Raw genomic sequence first — 20,772 nt, forward strand, 5'->3', positions numbered from 1 at the left:
TTTTACAGGAGCGGAGGAAGAGTGGTGGCTCAGAACAGCAAGACACGAGAGTGGCAACACCAGCTGGTGATCTGGTGCCGCATGGAGTGGTGAGGAAGAGGAGGCGTCGGCGCACCAGTGTGTCCGACAAGGGTGGCACCGAAGGTGGGCGGCTACGCTGATGGGGTTTGTTTGTGGACAAAATCAAGAGAAATGCTCCAAATTCAGCCGAAACCCTACCAAAAGAGGGGTTTCCTTCCTTTTCCGATACTATATGAACAAGGGATGATCCACATGAGAGCAAGAAAACTTTTCACATAAAATCAGAAGAGGTATCCATATATGAATCGGTTTAGAATTCAAAGATCAAGAAACCGTAGTGCTAAAGATTAGATGCGCAGATTCAACTCTGTAGTCAGACAGTATGCCTTCCCCTCCAGATAAAGATCGGAAAGCTTGCTGCATAATTCGTGTAACGGCGGGATCAGCACTTGAGACGGTGGCTACTACTAAGATTGGCTACCCGTACGACAAATGCGGGACAGAAATAGGATGGCCATTTCTGCATCATTACAAGACGGGACCTATTACATACTACCTGGTAATACAGGGTACGTTAGTTGTAGGTGCACAAGAGCGGCAGCCAACAAGAAAAGGAATGCCACGAAAATGTACTTCCAGTTCAGGAGTGTTGGCTCAATAGAACGCACGGTCTCAAGAGTGCAAGATTCATCATCAAGCACAGCAGTAATCCCAGCTTCCTTCTCTCCAATAAGAGCGTCAGCCTTCACCTAACCATACAAGAAATATGTCAGCTTTTGCCCTTCTTTTTTGGCAAGGGTACAGGTATCACAGTTTGAGGCTCAACATATTGATCATACTGTATTAGCCAAATGTTCAAAGAGTAAAAAGGTCTAAAGACTAGGAGCCAGGGATAGGAAGTTCAGGGTTTGAGTCATTTCCTACAACAAATGCCTTCTCATGATGCAAACAATTGTCCATATCATGATATCAACAGAAGTGGGAAAGCCAAGAAATTTGCTGCTTCTACGATTTTCACGACAAAAGCAAGACATCCGAAGAAGAACTGACCTTTGTCTGCATTGATGAAGAATCCAGAAGTACTTCCTCTATTACACCAGTCGGCCTGAGTTCACCTTCATTAGCAGTAACCTTTTTGCTTAACAAGGTGCCTTCATTGACATTCTCTTTGCATTTTTGAGTCAACATCCTGTTCTTCCTTGTTAGCGTGACAATCTGTAAAGAACAGACATCAGAGAGAGAGCTGGTTCAAAATACACTAATTATCGTAGCTCATATACATAAACATCAGAGCAAGCCAAACTGTAAGTAGGTTAATATCGAGGAACAATTCCCAAAGAAAAACATTGATAAAGTTAGGTCCATTGTGATGTCTGATGCCAGGGAAGGCTACACAAAGGGATGGGAAAGCCACACGATAACTTGTAGAGTTACAAACTGTAAAAAGAAGATACTACTCCCTCTGTTCACTTTTATAAGGCGTTGTAGCATTTCAGACAGTGTACAAAACAGCTCAATTTTAGTTGTCTGAAACGACTTATAAAAATGAACGGAGGGAGTATATAATATACTTTATGCCACGGACATGCTTGCATAAACAGATGCCAACCAAAATTGTAAGTAGGTTATAACTCTATAGTAGAGGGAAAACCGATGATTCCCTTAAAAAATGAGCTCGAATGGTTATGGACAATTTTTTAAAAACATGTAAGATACTCCCTCCCGTCCTTTTTAGTTCGCATATAAGATTTATCTAAAGTCAAGCCTCGTAAAGTTTGACCAACTTTATAGAAAAAAATACCAACATTCACAATGTGAAATCAGTATCAGTAGATGCGGCATGACTTAAGTTTTCATATTATATAACTTTAGCATGGTAGATGTTGATATTTTTTCATACAAATATGGTCAAACTTTATGAAGTTTGACTTCAGACAATTCTTATATGCAGAGTAAAAAGGTTATACTCCCTCCCGTCCTTTTTAGTTCGCATATAAGATTTATCTAAAGTCAAGCCTCGTAAAGTTTGACCAACTTTATAGAAAAAAATACCAACATTCACAATGTGAAATCAGTATCAGTAGATGCGGCATGACTTAAGTTTTCATATTATATAACTTTAGCATGGTAGATGTTGATATTTTTTCATACAAATATGGTCAAACTTTATGAAGTTTGACTTCAGACAATTCTTATATGCAGAGTAAAAAGGTTATACTCCCTCCGTCCCAAAATAAGTGTCTCAACTCTAGTACAACTTTGTACTAAAGTTAGTACAAAGTTGAGACACTTATTTTGGAACGGAGGGAGTATCAAGTAAATGATATCAACATAGAGTTGGGACATGCAAATGCATAATGTTCGTCCTTGTATAAATCCCTTTATTGGATTTTAGTTAATGATTTTACCCTTCAAGAAGTGCTCATCATATTATGTTCTCTTTACCAAGTCAAAGCATTGGACACATTTGTATCCTTGTAATTGAACACGTGCTTCGTGGTCTCTTTACCAAGTCAAAGCATTGGACACATTTGTATCCTTGTAATCGAACACGTGCTTCGTGATCAACCATGTAGTTTTTCAGCTGCTTGAGATGAACTACCACAATAATTACTGCTGTATGCTGGCAAAGCAATATTTCAGTCCACGCATGATATCTTGATTCGACACCAAACTAGTGCTTATTCTGTACAATGCCATACAGAAAGCACATATTTTTTGCGGACATGTATATTCACAGCATTCAAAGTACATGCATGCACATTAAAAGAGAATAGTAGAAGTAAACTTTCCATAATAACAACGTGCATACCTGCAGATGAAGGCGTTCTCTTTCCAATGCAAGTTTCGCAACCAAGTCAGTGATGGTCTTAGTTTTAATACCAATATCTTTTGCAGTGGACAGCTTTAGTTGGTTAGCTTGGCGTAACGAGTTCTCTAGACCTCCAACTCGACCTCTCAGAAATGATATCTCTTCACTAAGCTCGAACTTGGTATCTGTCAACAATGTACATTTTGATTCAGCATTCTCAGCCCTGGTTTCAGCTTTCAAATACTTATCCTTCAGATCTTCAATCACATGTTGCATATCAGAGATTGAAGACTTTAACATGCTCTGATGTTCACTAATAGCCTCAACTGATGCCACTGTATGCTCTAACTGAGCTTCTGTCTCCATAAGATCCATTTCCAATAAGCCTGCCTTATCTGACCCCCGAGTCTTCATATGATTTAGCTCCCCATTAAGTTGTACATTAGTGTGAGTGAGCTCTGCACACCTTGCTTCGGCCTTTTGTGTTCTACTTTCTGCTTTGGAAACAGCATCTTTAATATCATTGATTATATTCCTAAATCTGCTTATCTCAGATGGTGACATATTCTGCTCTTTTTCATTTCCTTCTGTCGATACTGTTACGAACTGCAATTGGGAGCAAGATTCCCTCAGCCACTCCTCCAGTTTCTGAACCTTATGCTGTAAAGCGAAGAACTCAGGGGTCGACAGCCTTTGCCTCTGCATGGAATCCTGGCTGGCATTCTCCTCACCGCCATTTTGCATCATCTCCAGTGAGCCATTCAAAGCATTTAACTGCACCAAGCTTTGCTCTAGCTTTGCTTTAAGATCACTTTCCCTACAACCTGATGCACTTAGTTGGTACTGCATGGTATTAATTCTGTTAACAAGTTCCTTTGACGTTACAAGAAACAACTCGGAAGCATTTTCTGCTGCAAACATTCTTTCAGAAATCGCTTCAACCGATTCCTCCAAGAAATACGACCCGTGTTCAACATGATGCAGCTTCATTTTCAGCTCTTCCACGAGAACCCCCAAATCACTTAGCTTCTTTTCAAGATCTAATTCATTTGCTATCGACTGTTCTAACATCTGAAGAACATTCCTTTGGCCCTCAGCCTGGATAGTTGTGTGAGATGAAACGTGTCCATTTTCATATGCACCACCTTCACTATTTCCTGTAAAAATGCAATGGTCAGGATATGGGTAGAGTGAACACTCACACTAATATGGCCTAAAATGCTTGAACATACCAGCTTTACGGTGGGAAGGGTCTAGGGCTTTTTCAAAGTTTGCAAACTCTCTTCTAATTGTGGCTATCACCTCCTGCATCTGCTTCAAGGAGTCCATGGCAGCATGTAGCTTACCCTTCAACCAGCCCTCTGACTCTTCCCCGTTAAGCTTCTTTTCGATGTTTCCAATATCGATTTGAATATAACTGATTAACCTCTCCAACTCCCTGACTTCTGCATCTAGAATCCCGTACAATAGGTCAAATTCGAAAGCATTCTCGAGCGACTCAGTCGAAAGTGACCCAGGGTCCAGCATGAGAGGTTCAATATCATTTGCTCGGTCAGCTACCTCCATCACCAGCATCTCTAAATTCAGTAACTTCTCAGAGCCAAATTGAATTTCGAGGTCCACCCTAGACATGACATCGGCTGGGTTTCCAGCTCCATTTGATCCATCTCCGTGCAGCAGAACATTTTCATGGAAACAATAATTGCCCTGAGTGCTCTGAAAGTCCATGATCCCTCTTCTCTATGCCTCCTGCAATAACATATGGGTTCATCTCATGTAAAGAAAAAATATATAAATAAGACTTTCATTTCTTCAAATATTTGAGGGAACTAGGATAGAAGCAAGGCAAGCAAAGCCGCAACTCCACCACGGCGCATCAACTCCCCAATGGACTGCCAAAAATTCATACTATTTGGTAGGAGCGGTTAAAAGTACTCACACTATGCTCTCTTTTTTTGCTGTAGACTAAAATGAGCTGATTATAGGTTACGCGTTGTGCCTCGGGCCAGCTGGCTTGTTAGGTCCATAACATAACTGGTCCGGCTTGGCTCTTTAGCTTATAGAAGAAAAAACTTGGTTCTGGAAACAAGTAGTAAGATGGTAGTCCCTCCATTCACAAATACAAGATGTTTTGGATATTTCAATATGGACTACATACAGACTGAAATGAGTGAGCAAACACACTAAAACGTGTACATAACTCTATATACATCTGATTCAGAAAAAAGTTACAACATCTTATACTCTCTCACTTTTTATTTACTCCGCATATTAGCTTTGACTGAAGTCAAAGTTTATAAAAAGTTTTACCAAGTTTGTAGAACACAATATGAACATTTACAGGAACATATTTATATGATGTGCAAATATATGCAATGATGAATCCAATGGTATTAGTTTTGTGGTGTATATTTAATATATTTTTGTATAAACTTGTTAAAAGTATATAAAGTGACTTTAGACAAACCTAATATGCGGAGTAAAAAAAACGGAGGGAATATTTGTGAGTGGACGAAGTATCAAGTAAATATGCCTTAATTTTGAAGAAATCTCGATAAAATTTGTCTGGACTCGATCTTATCAACCTACACACACCTGTATAGAGTACACTGACACTCTGGTCCGAATCGTGGGCATACGTGCATATCCCTAGCTGACTCCTGGCTGGGTTTGGATATGCCTATCTGAATCACAATCACGCGAGAAGCTCGGTGCGACAAGGATCCCGCGGAGGCCAAATGGCGCGCCGAATGATTTGGCAAGGACTGGGCACGGGCAGTGGGCATACACACGGACACATGGCGCGGCGGCCGTCGAGCGCGAGAGAGAGGTCGAGGGGTGAGGGGACGGGAGGGGAGGGGTTAGATACCTTCTGCTGCACGCGTGGGGAGGGGGGGGGGGGGGGGGGGGGGCGAGCGGGTCGGTGTCGTCGGCGTCGCCGTGGAGGTCCCGCGGCGGCCGATGATGCGGCGTCGCCGTCGCGATCCCCGGAGGAATGGAATGGAATGGAATGGAACGGAGGATTTGTTGCGAACGGAATGGGAGGGGGAGGGGTTTACCGTTTTCGCTGATTCGTCGGGTGCGGGTGCGGCCATGTGGCGCCGTGGGAAGAGGAACGTTGGAGAGTGGGGCGTTGCACGAGGGGGTGATGTGGCGCGGACGTGGCCCGCGTGGGTGGGACTGGATGAACTTGATCTATTTGATGACTTTTGGATAAACTTGATCTATTTGATGACTTTTGGATAAACTTGATCAATTTGATGACTTTTGGATAAAGTATATGCATGATTAATACTCCCTCCGTTCCAAATTAGCTGACTCAGATTTATCTAGATACGGATATATCTAGACATGTTTCAGTGTTAGATACATCCGTATCTAGATACATCCAAATCAACTAATATGGAAAGGAGGAAGTACGTATGAATTGTTGGATGAAATATGGCTATATTTGTAGTTGATTTGTTGCATAGTAAGGTTCATTTGAATCATTCAAATGATTGATGAAATCTCGTGCAGTTTGTCGAAATGTGTGCCATAAAGAATGGACAAATTAGTCGGAAAAACAAGGAGTTAAATATAGAGACTTCGCTAGGTATTTTTAACTTCTCGTATTTGAGGAGTTAAAATTTAATGTCATTGCAAGATTCAGCCATCCCAAAATATGCATATCAAATTTATGTCTCCTGATCGGCCATGGCTTCAAGAACGATGATGGCATCCTTCTTGTGTCCTTTAAACTATCTCGGACATGTTGTAGGGCAATTCTTTCACTTCCAATGCATGCAATCAATTGCCAAGTATACCTGAAAACTCACTTGCTTTGTTCATCTTCAGAAGTTGTTGAATGTCCTGAGCATTGGGTTCTCTCAAATACTCCGGCTCAAACACTTCAATCACCACATTTGCAAATTTCTTCATACAAAAGATTAAAGTCCTCTCCCATTGCCAAGTTATCATCAAAGAAAACTGTTTGAACACCCTATGTCATCATGCATAATGCCGCTATCACCTTTTGGATAGTGGCACGTCCAAGATCTCCAGAGCAATTTCTCCTCTGCTCAAATAACCGATCATGCTACTTCACGTAGTTGGTAATGTGAAGGAATAAATTCAAAAACATCCTAAACCGACAACAAAAGTATCGCTCTGGATACATCAGATTGGGATTGAAATAGTTGAGCACCAGTCTATTGTGCCCATCTTTCCTCAACCTACGAATCGCCTCTCTGCCGACAACAGAACCACCATGCCTCTCTTGTTCTTATGCATGTACATCATCGTAATCAGAGCAAAGTCCTCGTCTTTGTCCATCTCATATTCTTCTTTAGAGAGGAATCATCCCACGGGAAGGATATGAACGAACCCATCTACAACACAATACTTTCAATTAACCTACTCCTATATTTCAAAAAAAAAAAAACGAGTAACACATTTCTTTTACCTTTGAGGATTTTTGTCGAACACCTAGTGCGTAGGGAGGAGAAATCCGACCGGCTGCTCGTCAGGGCCAGTTGGTCGTCGCGCCGGCTACAAGTGGCCTCGGGGTGGTCTTCTCAGCATCTCCACCCTCGCAGCGTCGTCTGAAAGCCAAAAGCTCCAAAGGAAAAGCGGTCTGGCTCGGTTCTGGTGGTGCCGCGGCGGTAAAGGTGGGGGAAGGGCTGCGAATGGCTGGAATCAATGCAATTCGAGGCGAACATCAGATCCTAAATCGACGAGTCTGTTGCAGCCATCTAGTGGGATTTGATGGTTAGGCCACGCAGCGGAGATATCGCCGGCGACGATCACGGGGGAGAGGCGGCAAGAAACTTCCAGATGGCAGTTGGGTTGCGCACGGCAGCCGGTTGGACTGCTGCAAATATGCAGCACTTGAGGGCAAAAATATGGAGCTGCACTAAAAATTTGCATTCAATTCTAAGATACATCAAACTATTTTTGGCCCGTACGCCCTAAAAAAACAGTTATTTGGGCACTTGCCCTTTATACAGCATCTGTTAAATAGATAGATACTCTAATGAGATGGACGCATACCGTTAGTGCATGCTCTGACCAGAGAATGATTCGCGCTTTTATAAACAGGCCATAAAAATCAAAAAACATTTGGACCTCGCAAGTCATACCACAATGCTATACAAATCATCAACTGAGGGGCACACAGCATTGCAGCAAGTTGCAACCTTCAAAACTGAGACTCGTGAAAGGGTTACACCAACAGTGGATGCTGCCAATAACATCCAACAAATATACCATTTCCCATGCCGAATTACAGCAGATCCCACGGGAATAACAACACACACAGACAACATTGACAACATTCGGGACCAGTACCAGTACACTCACCGGGAAAAAGAGAACTCTTCCACACACACAAAAATTTCAAACCAAAATAGACAGATTCTCCACAAAGTTCATGTTTCTATATATGATTTGATTTGGCGACCTTCTCTTTCCCATCACACCATCAACCTACACATGGACGAACCAGGAACCAGCTTCATGGACACATGACACCAAGAGACTCATCATCCTCTGACAAAAAAACTCTGGTAACCAAGCATTCCTTAGAACGACACCATTTGGCTCCTGAAATTTGGTTTTGACAGAGAATGAAGGTTAGAGAACCAAAAACTATGTTTGCGTGTAAAACCAAACAATCAAATCACATGTCCACAACACAAGCGGATATAAACAATTCAAACAGGAACTGTTCTGGAGCAAATGACACATCAGGTTATTCCAAACAAGGCACCGCAAACAAGAGATGCTTGGAACAAATAAGTGATCAACAAACTAGATCAAATCATAACATTCAACAGCTTTCTGATGTTCCAGGTTCCAGACAAATCATATCCCCCCAACCATGCTTCGCGTAACCAAAAATACAACATATTTTCTGCTATAAAATAATTGGTATTATGAAGTCTTAGGGCTTCTGTAAGCTTGAAAAACAGACGCATAAAGGAATGGCAGTGTATTCTTCACGTGCTCTGCAATATTGTAGCCAAGGAAAAGAACAAGCAAGCTTGGCAAGGTAAAGAAGACAGCAGAGAGAATATCAGGACAACAACAAAGGCAAATATGCAAGGCTTCCATGGTCCAATTCGAACTCAGAAATGTGGCATAGAGCATCTGCTTTTGGCTGTGCTGGTCACGGGAGGGTGTTGCAAGAGCCGAACTTTTACCAACCAGTATTGGGAAATAAGTTTCTAAGTCATGGTAAGAAAAGTACCCCATTTTTTACTATGGCAGCTGAAGAAAGATGAACACCTATTGTAGAAAATTTCTTCCAGCAAGCAATTGGATTGCTCTTCCTAATTAAGCAATAACTGCAGCATTCTTTTCATGAAAGCGAGGTTTTTTTGAAGATCTTATCAGATAGTACTTCAGAAACTAGGGCATGTCTATTGTTGGTGTAGCATGAATTAACAAAGCATGTATAAGTTAAATAGTCAACAGCTCAATACCCATCCAAAACCCTTCTCAGGAAAAGTTTTGCATACTCCTCCTGATCCGTTAAAATCTATCCTTAGCATCACCACACACATGGAGATTCTACTTAACACCAATACTTATTACCACAAATAGTCAGACAGAACTATCTGACACATAAATCTATCTATCTGATATCTCATCTGGAGATAGGTGCATTACATTACTACTTTTCTGTCCCAAAAAAATGAAATGAATAACATGAACTAAAGGCATGCATCTGAACACATTTTTCTTTGTTTGGAAAGAAGCATCTGAACACATATGAATATATGAACGAATGATTCTTATGATCTTATCTTACTGCGGGAAATCCAGTTAGACCATGCATTGTTGTGTTCCAGCTAGCTTAAAGAGCAAGTAGTAAAAGGGACGTGAATTTTTGGGACATGGTGCCACGCGAGGATGTTATCCTGACCGACAGATGCTGCTATGCGATTAGCACTTAATATAGTGATTCATTGATTACTGCGGCAATACATAGAGATAGGTGAGCGACTATACAACGTATGTACATAATACCAGTTTGTCCTCTTGCCGAAATGAATGTCTTAACTACTGATACATAAATGCAGGAGGGGGGTCTAATGAATATTGTAGAAAGTGTTCATTTAAATGAGCAGCCGGAGTGGGGTGCAACGTCTTAATAGTTCACTCAATGCGCCTGTGGACTCATGTGATTATGATTATATTTGATTTTTGTTTGCTTAGCTCGACCATTGTTAATGCATGTCTAGCTAGACTAACAACCATGGGCTTCTCCCTCTCCCCTCACATGGCCATGGAGGTGCCCTGTTGTTCTGAACCACACCGCACTCATCATCGGCCGCATGTTTGGACAGCAGATTAGGGGAAAAGAGCGACCTCCTTTGGCTGATCTATTGGGATAGAGGAGCTGATGAACAGTAAGGTATGGAGGTGGAGCACATGAACTGACTGTAAGAACTATGCAAGGAAAATGAGGGAGACGGGGAGCTGCTCGCTGGATAGTGGATGGGAGGAGGATTAGTGAGGAGCTACGGGATGAGATGGGTTGAATAGAAAATGCAGAGTGGTGGTGCAGGTTGCCGTTGGACATTGCTCCAAATAAATGAGAGATTAACTCTTCTTGTCAGCCTAGTCGGTCCGGTGCAATTATTGTTCTCTGAGATACGCCCCTAATACCATCTTTGTGAGTTGCATGAAGAAATTATACATAATTTATGGTATGCAAACCGCACGAATCTCTGAGTTATTAACGTCCTAGATATCATCCTCGCGTGGCTGCATGTCCACTCGTGATTTATCGATAGTAAAAGGCACTATATACCGCTCTGCTCCTATCTGGTAGGATGTAAATGGAGTGAAAAATCTAATGTGCAGCTTCTAGCTATAGACTGCTGAGGACAGAAGTTTCACTGGGAACTAGTAAAACACAGAACAATGAAGTCAGAAAAATAATCTGTTTATATCACCATGACTATCATGATACCTCCCATTTCCAGGTCAAGTGCACTCGAAATTAAAACACTGAACACAGAAGTTTGAAAACAGAATATGTTTTATCATGCTACAAGCGCTAGTACACTGAATTGAAGGAATTGGGCATGCAGCAGGTGTATTTTTGACCTGAATGTTTAACCACGTGCAAGCTAGTGTATTTTTTTTCATAAACACAAGTGCTTAAACCAAACCATACAAGGGTATTTAAACCGCAAGCTCGTATAAATTTTCTTCATGAATACAAGTGCTTGAACCAAACCATACAAGACAAGATCAACAATTCTATCCATAATTGCTAAGCAAATGGCATGTTTTATATGACAAGGAGGGAACACAGCAAACAAACTTGTACCAACGAATGACTTTCATCTTCCAGATTTTGAGGACATGTATGAAAATGTATTACTATCTCAAGGAAAAAAAGAACGGAAAGGAACAAGTTATTTACCTAGACAATGTTGGCATTATAGGCAGCACAAAGCTGAAGAAGAGCACTTTTGTTTGCTGGGTCCACATGCTGCTCAATGACAGGACCAAACCTTCCAGGAGACTGTGCAGAAAGTGAGGCCAAGGATGTCACCAGAAACTGCTTTGGATCATTTATGTCTTTCAACAGATCATCTTCACTCTTCCCAGCATACTGAAGGCGTACAAATGAGACAGAATAACCTGATGTCTTCTGATTATCCACCGCATCAGCTCCGTCATTTTGCTCTTGTTGTACTCCATCTTGCTCCGTTCTAGACAACAGTGTGACAATGCTATCAAGCAATTTACCCCACGTTTGGGCTGCAGCAGCATCCAGCAGCACCGCGGACTCACAAAGCAACTTTGTTGAGGCAACTGCTGTAAGCTTGATTTCAAGAGAACCTTTGATCAACTTGAGATTGGGAATCCAAAAACGCTGAAGAATTGTGGTGAAGAGATTCGGCTGAATCGTATCAACAGAACTGACAAGAACACCTGGCCCATACTTGACTGACACCAAGGACATGACCACCACAAGAGAATTCACAAACTTCACTGCTTGCCTAGTCTGTAAGCGAGTAAAGAGAGCACTCCATATCTCACTTATGTGTGGATTGATAATGTCCAAACCAACATTTTCCACTAGCGTGTTAAGCATGTAGAATGCAGAATCTTCCGTGCTGCTGCGTGAAACTAGACTACGGAATATCACTAAGATATTTGGCAGCCTACCTTCTTGGTTAAGCTCATTTGGAATTTTCCGAAGGAATGCTCGCAGCAAGCGAACCAAGGCAGGAACACATGGTGGTCGATCCCAAGTAGCATTGCTGAGCAAGACACCAAACAGCTGCATGTAATTCTGCGAGAGAGGTGGTCGGCTCAAATTGACAAGCTGTGCGAATATCTGAAAAGAATATGGCCAGAACTCTGAGATGTCCTCAACTAATATCCTCTGGAGTACTGGGAAGAGGCTTGCCTCAAACAAAGGTACCAATGCTGGGTCTTGTTCACCAGCCTTGCCAATCACTGCTGCCAGAGCTTCAAACAAGTAATGATTAAAGTCAGGGTTCTTGGGGTTATTGCACACTTCCATCAGAATGCCCACAAGACGAGCGGTTATCTCATGAACAACTTGGCCAGCGATAGTTGCGATCCCAAGTACTCTCATCAGGCACTTCATCAGATAGGGGTTCTCATAAGAATCAGGATAACCTAACGCCTTGGACAGGCTCTGAATAATCTGCGGGGCAAAAGAGTTGATATCAGTAGCCACATAGCGTGAAGCTCTTGTCACTACATTGACCCCTGGTACCTGGACAACATCCTTGATGATCAGCAGGTTCTCGATAAAGATCGCAGCATAGGAATGGACAACATTGGACTCGTGCGTCAGGAACCTTGTAACACTTGGAAGCAGAGCCAGTGCGGTGGCTTTGGGTATCTGATCCTTGAACTCCTTCAAGAACCTGAGGACTGTTGCCTTCAGCATTGGCTCAGATTCCCAATCAGGGGCCTGCAGCTCGGGCACAATCACAGATGCAAAGAAGCTCTCCATGTCAACCACAGGTGTCCCACCACCTGTGGCACCAGGCTTCTGCATAAGAGCAATAACAAGATATATCGCAGCATCCTTCTCCTTCCAGTTGTTTGCCCTGTCAGCGGCATATGCAGCCAACATCTGCTGGACCTGCGCTGATACAAGTACAGCCACCTGTTCCCGGTAGTTCGCGGCTAGCCCACGCAGCAAGCGGCACGCAGCACGCCTCAGTGTATCGGTATCACTTCCCTCTGCATCACGCCTGACATATTCCACCCAGTTCCCCTCAAACAACTCCTCATCCTCGTCCCGCAGTCGCAGGTTAGGCACAACAACGCTGTCACATATCTGTTTCATTGCATCAGGAGTCCCGAACAAAGCATGGTGAACACTCTCGGCGACTGTTGTCAAGAACCTTATCGCAGTCACGGCAAGCTGACCACGGGACAGCGAGACTGTCGGCGCCATGAGGAGCCCCCACACGGCCTCAACAAACTCCTTCAAATATGCCCTGAACTCTTCCTCATACTTCTCCATGTACAGCTGCAGGTTATCACAGACAGCAGCTCGGAGCGCATCTGGAGCACCATCTGCCTCTACAGGCGGAGGGTAGGAGGTGGTGAGGAATGCACGGAACTCTGTCATCCACTCACGCATGTGATCCTCGAAGAACTCCGGCAGGTCCACAGAGTTGAGCGAGTAGAAGATCTCGCAGCACAGACGAAGGCACTCAAATACGGGGCGGAGTTCAAGTGGGCTTGCGGCGGCTGCAGAGGCCTGGAGGCGGCGAGAGGTGGAGAGGAAGACCTCGAGGAGGGGCGCCGCAAAAGTGTCTAGGCAGTACTTGAGGTCGATGCGGAGGGTGTTGCTGTCGAAGACGTTGCGGAAGCGGGAGAAGAGGGAGAACGCAGCGGCGAGGAGGGAGTTGGTGGCGGGGACGTCCCCCGCCGAGAGGGCGTTACCGAGCGAGGAGACGATGGACGGGAGGAGCGACTCCCATCTGGCAGGGAAGTCGGAGGCCGCGGCGGCGGCGAGGGCTTCGGAGAGCTGCGACTGGATGAGCGGCGGGGCGGTGAGTAGGAGCTGGAGGATGTGCGTCTTGATGATGACGCAGTCGTTGGGCGGGAGGTGGTCGGCGTCGTCGGCGTCGTCGGCGGGCTTGGGCCAGCGGCGGCGGAGGAGGTTCTTGAAGTGGACGGAGGCGGCGAGGCGGGCCTGGAGGTCGTGGCGCGGGGAGGAGGCGAGGCCGAGGAGCGCGAGCGCGAAGCCCGGGGTGGCGGCCGCGGCGGCGAGGCTCTGCTCGGCGGCGCGGCGGGCGGCGGCGTCGGGGGAGAGCGTCTGCGCGAACCAGCCCGCTAGGGTGTCGAGCATCTCCGGCGGCACCTCCATTATCGCCGCGATCTGGGGCGGCTAGGGTTTTGGGTGGGGGGATCGGGGGGACGGGGGTGGAGCGGCGAGGTAGGGTTTTTGAAAATCTCTCTCGTGGGGAAGAGGGGAACGGGGTCGGTAGGGGAGAGAGGAAGAGAGGGGCGCAGGCGCTGTACTTTTTTATTAGGGTGAGGAGGAGTGCTGTTCGATCGAACGCAGGGAAAAATGGAAAGGGGGGACGACGGGAGGGTCGGTGTTGAAATTGGGCCGTGAGGAGGTAGGGCCTGTTAGCCTGGTTTCTCTAAGAAAAAGAAAAGGGCGAGCTGAGGTAGTCCGGCAAAGTATTGGCCCAGATGACCAGAGAAAAGGATTGGCCCAGAATAATGGCTGACACACCAGAGAGCGTCAGGGAACGCTGAGCCTCGCCATGGGAGCATCTTCTTCGGTCCAACCCCTAAAAAAAAAATCTTCTTCGGTCCAAAAATACTAATGTTATCAGTTATCACCCCTAAAAAAAGCTATAAAAAATGTTACCTCCAAAGTTGAGATTTGCCAACATTTGAATGTTGCACCCCAAGCCCTTTCTGATGAATATTTAGGTCTTCCCGCAATGGCGGGGCAGACCGTAGTGACTGTTTTAGCCATTATTGGGGGTAGGATCATGCAACATTTAAAGGGTTGGATCCCCTCGAGCCTAGATAACCTCGAGCTGAAAAAGTTAATGAGGATCATCCAATGTTAATGAGGATCAATGATACATTATCCCCTCGAGCCCAAAGGTTATATTTGCTGGTGGAAATACCAAGGCAAAAAAGTTAACATTTGGTCTAATCCTTGGATCCCCTCAAGCCCAGATAGGAAGGTAAGTACTCCACGGGGTAAAACATTTTTTACAGAAGTAATTGAGCTCATTGATCTGTATTTTGCACTGTTGAGATGCACAACTCATACTAGATGTGTTTAATTCAGTTGATACCCAGAGAATAATGCAAATACCACTGAACTTTGATGCTTTTGTTATTTCATTGCATGGGACTTAAATAGAAATGGTATATTTTCTGTTCGTACCGCCTACCAAGCTGAATGGATAAACAAATTTTGGAGCCATGCAAATTTGGAGCAAGATAGGGGAGCTCGGTGTCGGTGTCAAAACCGGCGGATCTCGGGTAGGGGGTTCCAAACTGTGCGTCTAGGCAGATGGTAACAGGAGACGAGGGACACGATGTTTCTACCCAGGTTCAGGCCCTCTCGATTGACGTAAAACCCTATGTCCTGCTTGATTAATATTGATGATATGGGTAGTACAAGAGTAGATCTACCACGAGATCAGAGAGGCTAAACTCTAGAAGCTAGCCTATGGTATGATTGTTGTTCCTACGGACTAAAACCCCTCCGGTTTATATAGACACCAGTGAGGGCTAGGGTTACACATAGTCGGTTACAATGGTAGGAGATCTACATATCCATACCGCCAAGCTTGCCTTCCACGCGAAGGAAAGTCCCTTCCGGACACGGGACGAAGTCTTCAATCTTGTATCTTCATAGTCCAGGAGTCCGGCCGAAGGTATAGTCCGGCTATCCGGACACCCCCTAATCCAGGACTCCCTCAGTAGCCCCCGAACCAGGCTTCAATGACGACGAGTCCGGCGCGCAAATTGTCTTCGGCATCGCAAGGCGGGTTCTCCTCCAAATTCCGTGTACCTGTTGAATAGTGTCCGGTTTCTTGTAAATGTAGCGCTCCTTGGCTTCTACGCCCAATAATGGTCGTCTTCCACGTGTCAAATGAATACGAAAAGTCAGGGTGTTTTTATATTTACACCCCTAGCCACGTGAATGAGCCGCCTATTTAAGGGGACGAGGATTTAGATCCAAACCACACCTTCTTCCCTCCGCGAGTATTCATCAGAGCGTATCCGACAGAGGTCCATTCTATCATGGCCGCCGCCGCAGCTCCTCCTCTAGCCCTTCCAGCCCTCAGCCTGGAGATTGGGAGAGATGCTCCATCCCGCACAGCGAGCTAGTGACGCTCCAGACCAAGGGATTTCTCCCCCCGGCCTATATGGTCCCGGTTCGAGCCGGACTTGCCACCTATAATGGCGGAGAGCAAGCGGAGAGCGCCCCCAATCCCTCCAAAGGAGAGCGGGTATGCCTTGTCCCTTACTTAATAAGAGGGCTCGGCTTTCCAATTCATCCGTTTCTCCGGGGGCTCCTGGAGTTCTATGGCCTCCAGCTGCACAACCTCACGCCTGCCTCCATATTGCATATCGCGGGCTTCGTAGCCCTTTGCGAGCTGTTTTTGGGCTGCGAGGCTCATTTCGCGCTGTGCAAAAGGCTATTCTGCCTTGTGCCCCGTTCTTAGAAGGGGTCAATATATCAAGTGGGCGGAGCCGAAGTGTGGCGCATCGCCGGGACCGGATATCTATCCGGAACCCCAAAGAAGGCGTCCGAGGACTGGCCTTCAGAATGGTTTTATATACAAGACGTCCCGCTGCCGGATCCTGTCCGGATCGGCCTCCCTGAGTTCGACAGTGCTCCCCTAAAGAAGCGCCTAAGCTGGCGTCCACGGAGCCCTCAGAGGGAAAGCGACAAGGACGTTCTTTACCTGATGGGCCGGATAAGATTGTTAGCTCATTCCGGACTGACCATGATCGGGGTCATGGCCGCATGCATCATGCGAGGGGTGCAGCCGCTCCAGTATAGAGGCCACCCCATGTGGGACTTCAACGGGGAGGACGACGCCACCCGCCACGGCCGTAAGGGGCCGGATTCGGCTGCCCCTCTAATAAAGATCTTGTCCACTTTGTATAAGGGAGAAGAGGAGGAATTTCTCCGCGTCAACCCACAGGGTGGATTTTCTATGTACAATCCCCCAAGTTGGGTAAGTGGACACTTCTACTTGCCCATCCGTTTTATATTCCCATCGTTAAATATTCAGTCTAACGACTTCAACGCAGGAACTGCGCAAGGCTGTTAAAGAAATAAACAGCCCTCCTCCACAACCCGAGGATCCGAGACGGTCCCTCGACCCGGCCTCTCAAGAGGATCCGGACTTATCTGTGGAGCTGATTGTGGGGTGTTTCATCAATTGAGCAAGGACAACGCCTTGGTGGCCATTACGGCCGATTACCCAGGGCTACTCCCAGCCTCACAGGTAACTGAGACCGAAGTCCCAGTACTTTGAAAAGGGATCTATCCTCGCGTGTTTTCGATTGCTGTATGACAACCGTGTTTTGCAATGGAGGTCCTTGAGATGGGAGGCCGAGCCTGTGGCGACTAGCCAACGAGGGGCGGCAAGGCCCCACGGGCTGAAAAGAAGTGCGGTCCGGACTAAGACGCCGGCGCAAAGGTATAGCGTGCCATTTTATTCCCAGGTGTTATTCCTTCAAGGCATATTAACGCTCGTGCTCTCTTCAGGACGAAGAGACCTCGCCGGACTATATCCGGAGAGGTTGCCAATCGCGCCTCCACCAGCCAGGCTCCAAAGCCTGGTCCGGAAGCGGAGGCGAACCCAAGGCGCGCACCGGACGCTCCTCCGACAGAGGATGCGGACAGGCTGTCTGCCACCAATTCCGAGGTGGAGAGTGCCATGAACCACAGGCGTCGCCGGACAGTTCTTCGCGACGCTTGTTTCTCCCAAGAGGCATTGGATGCCTTCAATTCGGGAGATGCGTACCTCCGTGACGCTCAAAATGGTCTAGCCAGAGCCACAGAGCAGTATGTAAAAGACATACGGGTAAGGAAATTTTGGTAATTATATATATACCGGTAGCCCCCGAGACTTGAAACAGTTAGAATAACTGATTTAAGAATCATTTGTTATGCAGGTTCTTACAGAAAAGAATACCCTACTGTCCCAGGAGCTGGAAGAGTGCAAAGCCCAACTTGAGGCCGCACTAGCCGCGGCAGGGGAGCCCAAGGAGACCCCCTCTGGTAATATACGCTTCGAAAGATGGGTATTTTGCGAAGTGCGGCGTGGGTGCAAATCTGTCAAATGAAATTGCAGATGGCGCCGAATTAAATCCGGAAAAGCAGCAACTCCTATGCCAGCTGAAGGCTGGTGAGAGTGTGCTGACAAAGGTGAGGCGGGAGAAGAACGATCTCCAAGATGCCAACACCAAGCTGGGCGTTGAACTGAAGGACGTTCGTGCCCAACTATTGGACTCCGTTAAGGAGAATCAGCGGCTTCGACGCGACATATTTAGTAAGTGCTTAAATGAACTTTGAAAAAAGAGTGCGGCGAGGAAGTCGACTAACAGAGTAATGTCTGTAGGTATGCTAACAGGTCGTCCTGCAGAGGAAATGCCCGGTTCTACGGGTGACCTTCTTCCCGAGCTCTCACAACTGCACGAGCGAGTTCGGCAGGTGATGCAAGGCGTTGCCCAGGCCTTGTGGCCATCCGTCTCCATGCCCGAAGGCCTTGGAGAGCTTGTAGAGAAGCTGAAGGGAGCGCGGCGACGCTTCCGATTGTGGAAGATGCCGGCCTGCCGTCAAGGCGCCAGGGAGGCCTGGGCCATGGTGAAGACGCGGTACATGAAGGCTGACCCAAACCACATGGCCGAGGTTGGACCCGTGGGGCCCGATGGGAAGGAGATCCTTGTGAGCTTAGTATACGGCCAAGTAGAATTGGCCGCAGAGTATTCCCAACAGGACTGTAAGCTAGACAGCCTGTTAGATGGTATTGAAGAGGAATACAATCAGTCAGATTGACTATGTAATTTTAATTGACATGTGTAATGCCTTCTAGCCGGATTGTAGATCGTTTGTCATGGCCGACCTTTTAGCTTCAACCTCGGGACCTGACGGTCCGGAGTGTGCCCGAATACCCTCGCGGTTATATAAGAACCGGGGTATGCATGGAGACCAGGCGTAGGGGTCATTAGTGCTTGAACAGATAAGTGCCCAACTAGTTATGTTATATTACATGGTTAGTAAGAAACATCTTCCAGGAAGAATAGTTCCGTTAGGGGTTCCTTTCCCTGGGAGGCATGCCCTAAAGTGCATGTCCATTCTGCGAAAAGAGACACAGGAAAAATATCTGGGGGCATGTCGATAAATAAGTGAAAAAAAGATCATCTTTAGTTCACCAACCAAATATTCCCTTAAGAATGCTAGCTTTCGGCTTCACCCAGTCTGAGATACACATCCGGCTAACCCGGCAGTAACAATCGCAGAGGTGCTCCCTTTACCACCTAGCCAAACAATCGGGAACGTAGGGGTAAGCACAGGAGCCAGGCAACCCGGCTTGGCCAAAACTTAAGTCATACCGATGCATATAATGGTGAATAAAAGGTACATGCGGAAGTGTGACACATGTGTTGGGCATGAATCCCGTATAAATAAGCTTCTGTTTAAAGAAGCCCCCAAGTTTAATGAGCGCGGATAGCGCATCACTTTATGAGCCTTTAAAGGCTATAAGAGAGGGAGAGAGAGAGAGAGAAGAAGAAGAAGAAGAAGGAGAGAAATGTAAGACAAAAAGTATATAAAAAATGGACAGAGGAAAGAGACAAACACAGAGTCCGGCGCTAGGCATAGAATCTTCGGAGACGGGCTGCGTTCCATGGGTTTGGCTCGAGTCGGTTATCCGATGCATCTCGCAGGCGGTATGCTCCACCAGTTAGGACTTGGTCAATTATGAAGGGACCTTCCCACTTGGGCTTGAGTTTGTCCTTTTTCTTATCCGGCAGGCGTAGAACTAATTCGCCAACGTTGTAATTTCTGACCCGTACTTCTCTGCTTTGGTATCTTCGAGCCTGCTGTTGATAGAATGCGGAACGGGCTTTTGCCACATCACACTCTTCCTCCAGGGCGTCCAAACTGTCCTGCCGATCGAGCTCGGCTTCTCTTTCTTCGTACATGCGCACTCGAGGTGAGTCATGAATTATGTCGCAGGGCAAAACTGCCTCTGCGCCGTACACCATAAAGAATGGTGTGTATCCGGTGGTGCGATTCAGCGTGGTCCACAGCCCCCAGAGTACGGAGTCGAGCTCCTCTACCCAGTGTGTATTAGATTTCTTAAGGGACCGCACTAATCTGGGTTTGATGTCGCTCATGATAAGACCATTTGCATGTTCGACCTGGCCGTTAGTTTGTGGGTGATAGACGGAAGCATAATCGAGCTTGATGCCCATGTTTTTGCACTAGAGTTTTACCTCGTCGGCCGTAAAGTTCGTGCCGTTATCAGTGATGATGCTGTGGGGGACGCCGTAATGGTGTACAACCCCGGATATAAAGTCTATCACCGGTCCGGATTCGGCCGTCTTAACAGGCTTGGCTTCTATCCATTTGGTGAACTTATCCACCATGACCAGTAAGTATTTTTTCTTGTGGGTTCCGCCTTTAAGGGGTCCAACCATGTCAAGCCCCTAGACCGTGAAGGGCCAAGTGATGGGGATAGTTTGGAGGGCGGTGGGTAGCATATGGCTTTGGTTTGCAAAAAGCTGGCAACCGACGCATCGTTGGACTAAGTCCTGGGCGTCTGCCCGGGCCGTCGGCCAATAAAAGCCTGTACGGAAGGCCTTGCTTACAAGGGACCGAGCTGCAGCGTGATGACCGCCGAGTCCGGCATGAATTTCAGCCAGGAGGTTCCGCCCTTCCT

At 46.4% G+C, this 20,772-nt stretch overlaps 2 protein-coding genes across 7 annotated transcripts; both read right to left on the minus strand.

Moving 5' to 3' along the window:
• Nucleotides 1-276: 276 nt before the first annotated feature.
• Nucleotides 277-7,600, minus strand: LOC123060829 (WPP domain-interacting tail-anchored protein 1). 5 transcript variants are annotated; one of them, XM_044483678.1, is made up of 6 exons: nt 7,278-7,600; nt 6,652-7,203; nt 4,066-4,582; nt 2,834-3,990; nt 1,072-1,236; nt 277-770 (listed from the first exon to the last, which is right to left on the minus strand). In XM_044483678.1, the coding sequence occupies exons 3-6, from the start codon at nt 4,559-4,561 to the stop codon at nt 567-569; spliced, it is 2,022 nt and encodes a 673-aa protein (XP_044339613.1). In that variant the 5' UTR covers nt 4,562-4,582; nt 6,652-7,203; nt 7,278-7,600; the 3' UTR covers nt 277-566. The 5 variants fall into 5 exon arrangements, with proteins under 5 accessions (XP_044339613.1, XP_044339611.1, XP_044339614.1 ...); XM_044483676.1 differs by having other exon boundaries at nt 6,640-7,203; XM_044483679.1 differs by lacking the exons at nt 6,652-7,203; nt 7,278-7,600 and adding an exon at nt 5,893-5,982.
• A 436-nt stretch (nt 7,601-8,036) lies between these two features.
• LOC123060831 (exportin-2) lies at nt 8,037-14,287 on the minus strand. 2 transcript variants are annotated; one of them, XM_044483683.1, is made up of 3 exons: nt 12,585-14,287; nt 11,253-12,512; nt 8,037-8,416 (listed from the first exon to the last, which is right to left on the minus strand). In XM_044483683.1, exons 1-2 carry the CDS (start codon nt 14,196-14,198, stop codon nt 11,253-11,255), a joined length of 2,874 nt encoding a protein of 957 aa, XP_044339618.1. In that variant the 5' UTR covers nt 14,199-14,287; the 3' UTR covers nt 8,037-8,416. The 2 variants fall into 2 exon arrangements, with proteins under 2 accessions (XP_044339618.1, XP_044339617.1); XM_044483682.1 differs by having other exon boundaries at nt 11,253-14,285.
• Nucleotides 14,288-20,772: the final 6,485 nt, after the last annotated feature.

This window comes from Triticum aestivum, chromosome 3A (assembly GCF_018294505.1).
Source record: "Triticum aestivum cultivar Chinese Spring chromosome 3A, IWGSC CS RefSeq v2.1, whole genome shotgun sequence".
Lineage (NCBI taxonomy): Eukaryota > Viridiplantae > Streptophyta > Magnoliopsida > Poales > Poaceae > Triticum > Triticum aestivum.

What these genes read in the sequence shown, in the direction of transcription:
- LOC123060829 (XM_044483678.1), bottom strand. Translation starts at nt 4,561, where the DNA reads ATGGACTTTCAGAGCACTCAGGGCAATTATTGTTTCCATGAAAATGTT. An exon ending in GAGAACGCCTTCATCTGCAG is followed by an intron (nt 1,237 to 2,833) that starts GTATGCACGTTG and finishes TGTTCTTTACAG; the next exon opens with ATTGTCACGCTAACAAGGAA. An exon ending in CTTCATCAATGCAGACAAAG is followed by an intron (nt 771 to 1,071) that starts GTCAGTTCTTCT and finishes TTGTATGGTTAG; the next exon opens with GTGAAGGCTGACGCTCTTAT.
- LOC123060831 (XM_044483682.1), bottom strand. Translation starts at nt 14,198, where the DNA reads ATGGAGGTGCCGCCGGAGATGCTCGACACCCTAGCGGGCTGGTTCGCG.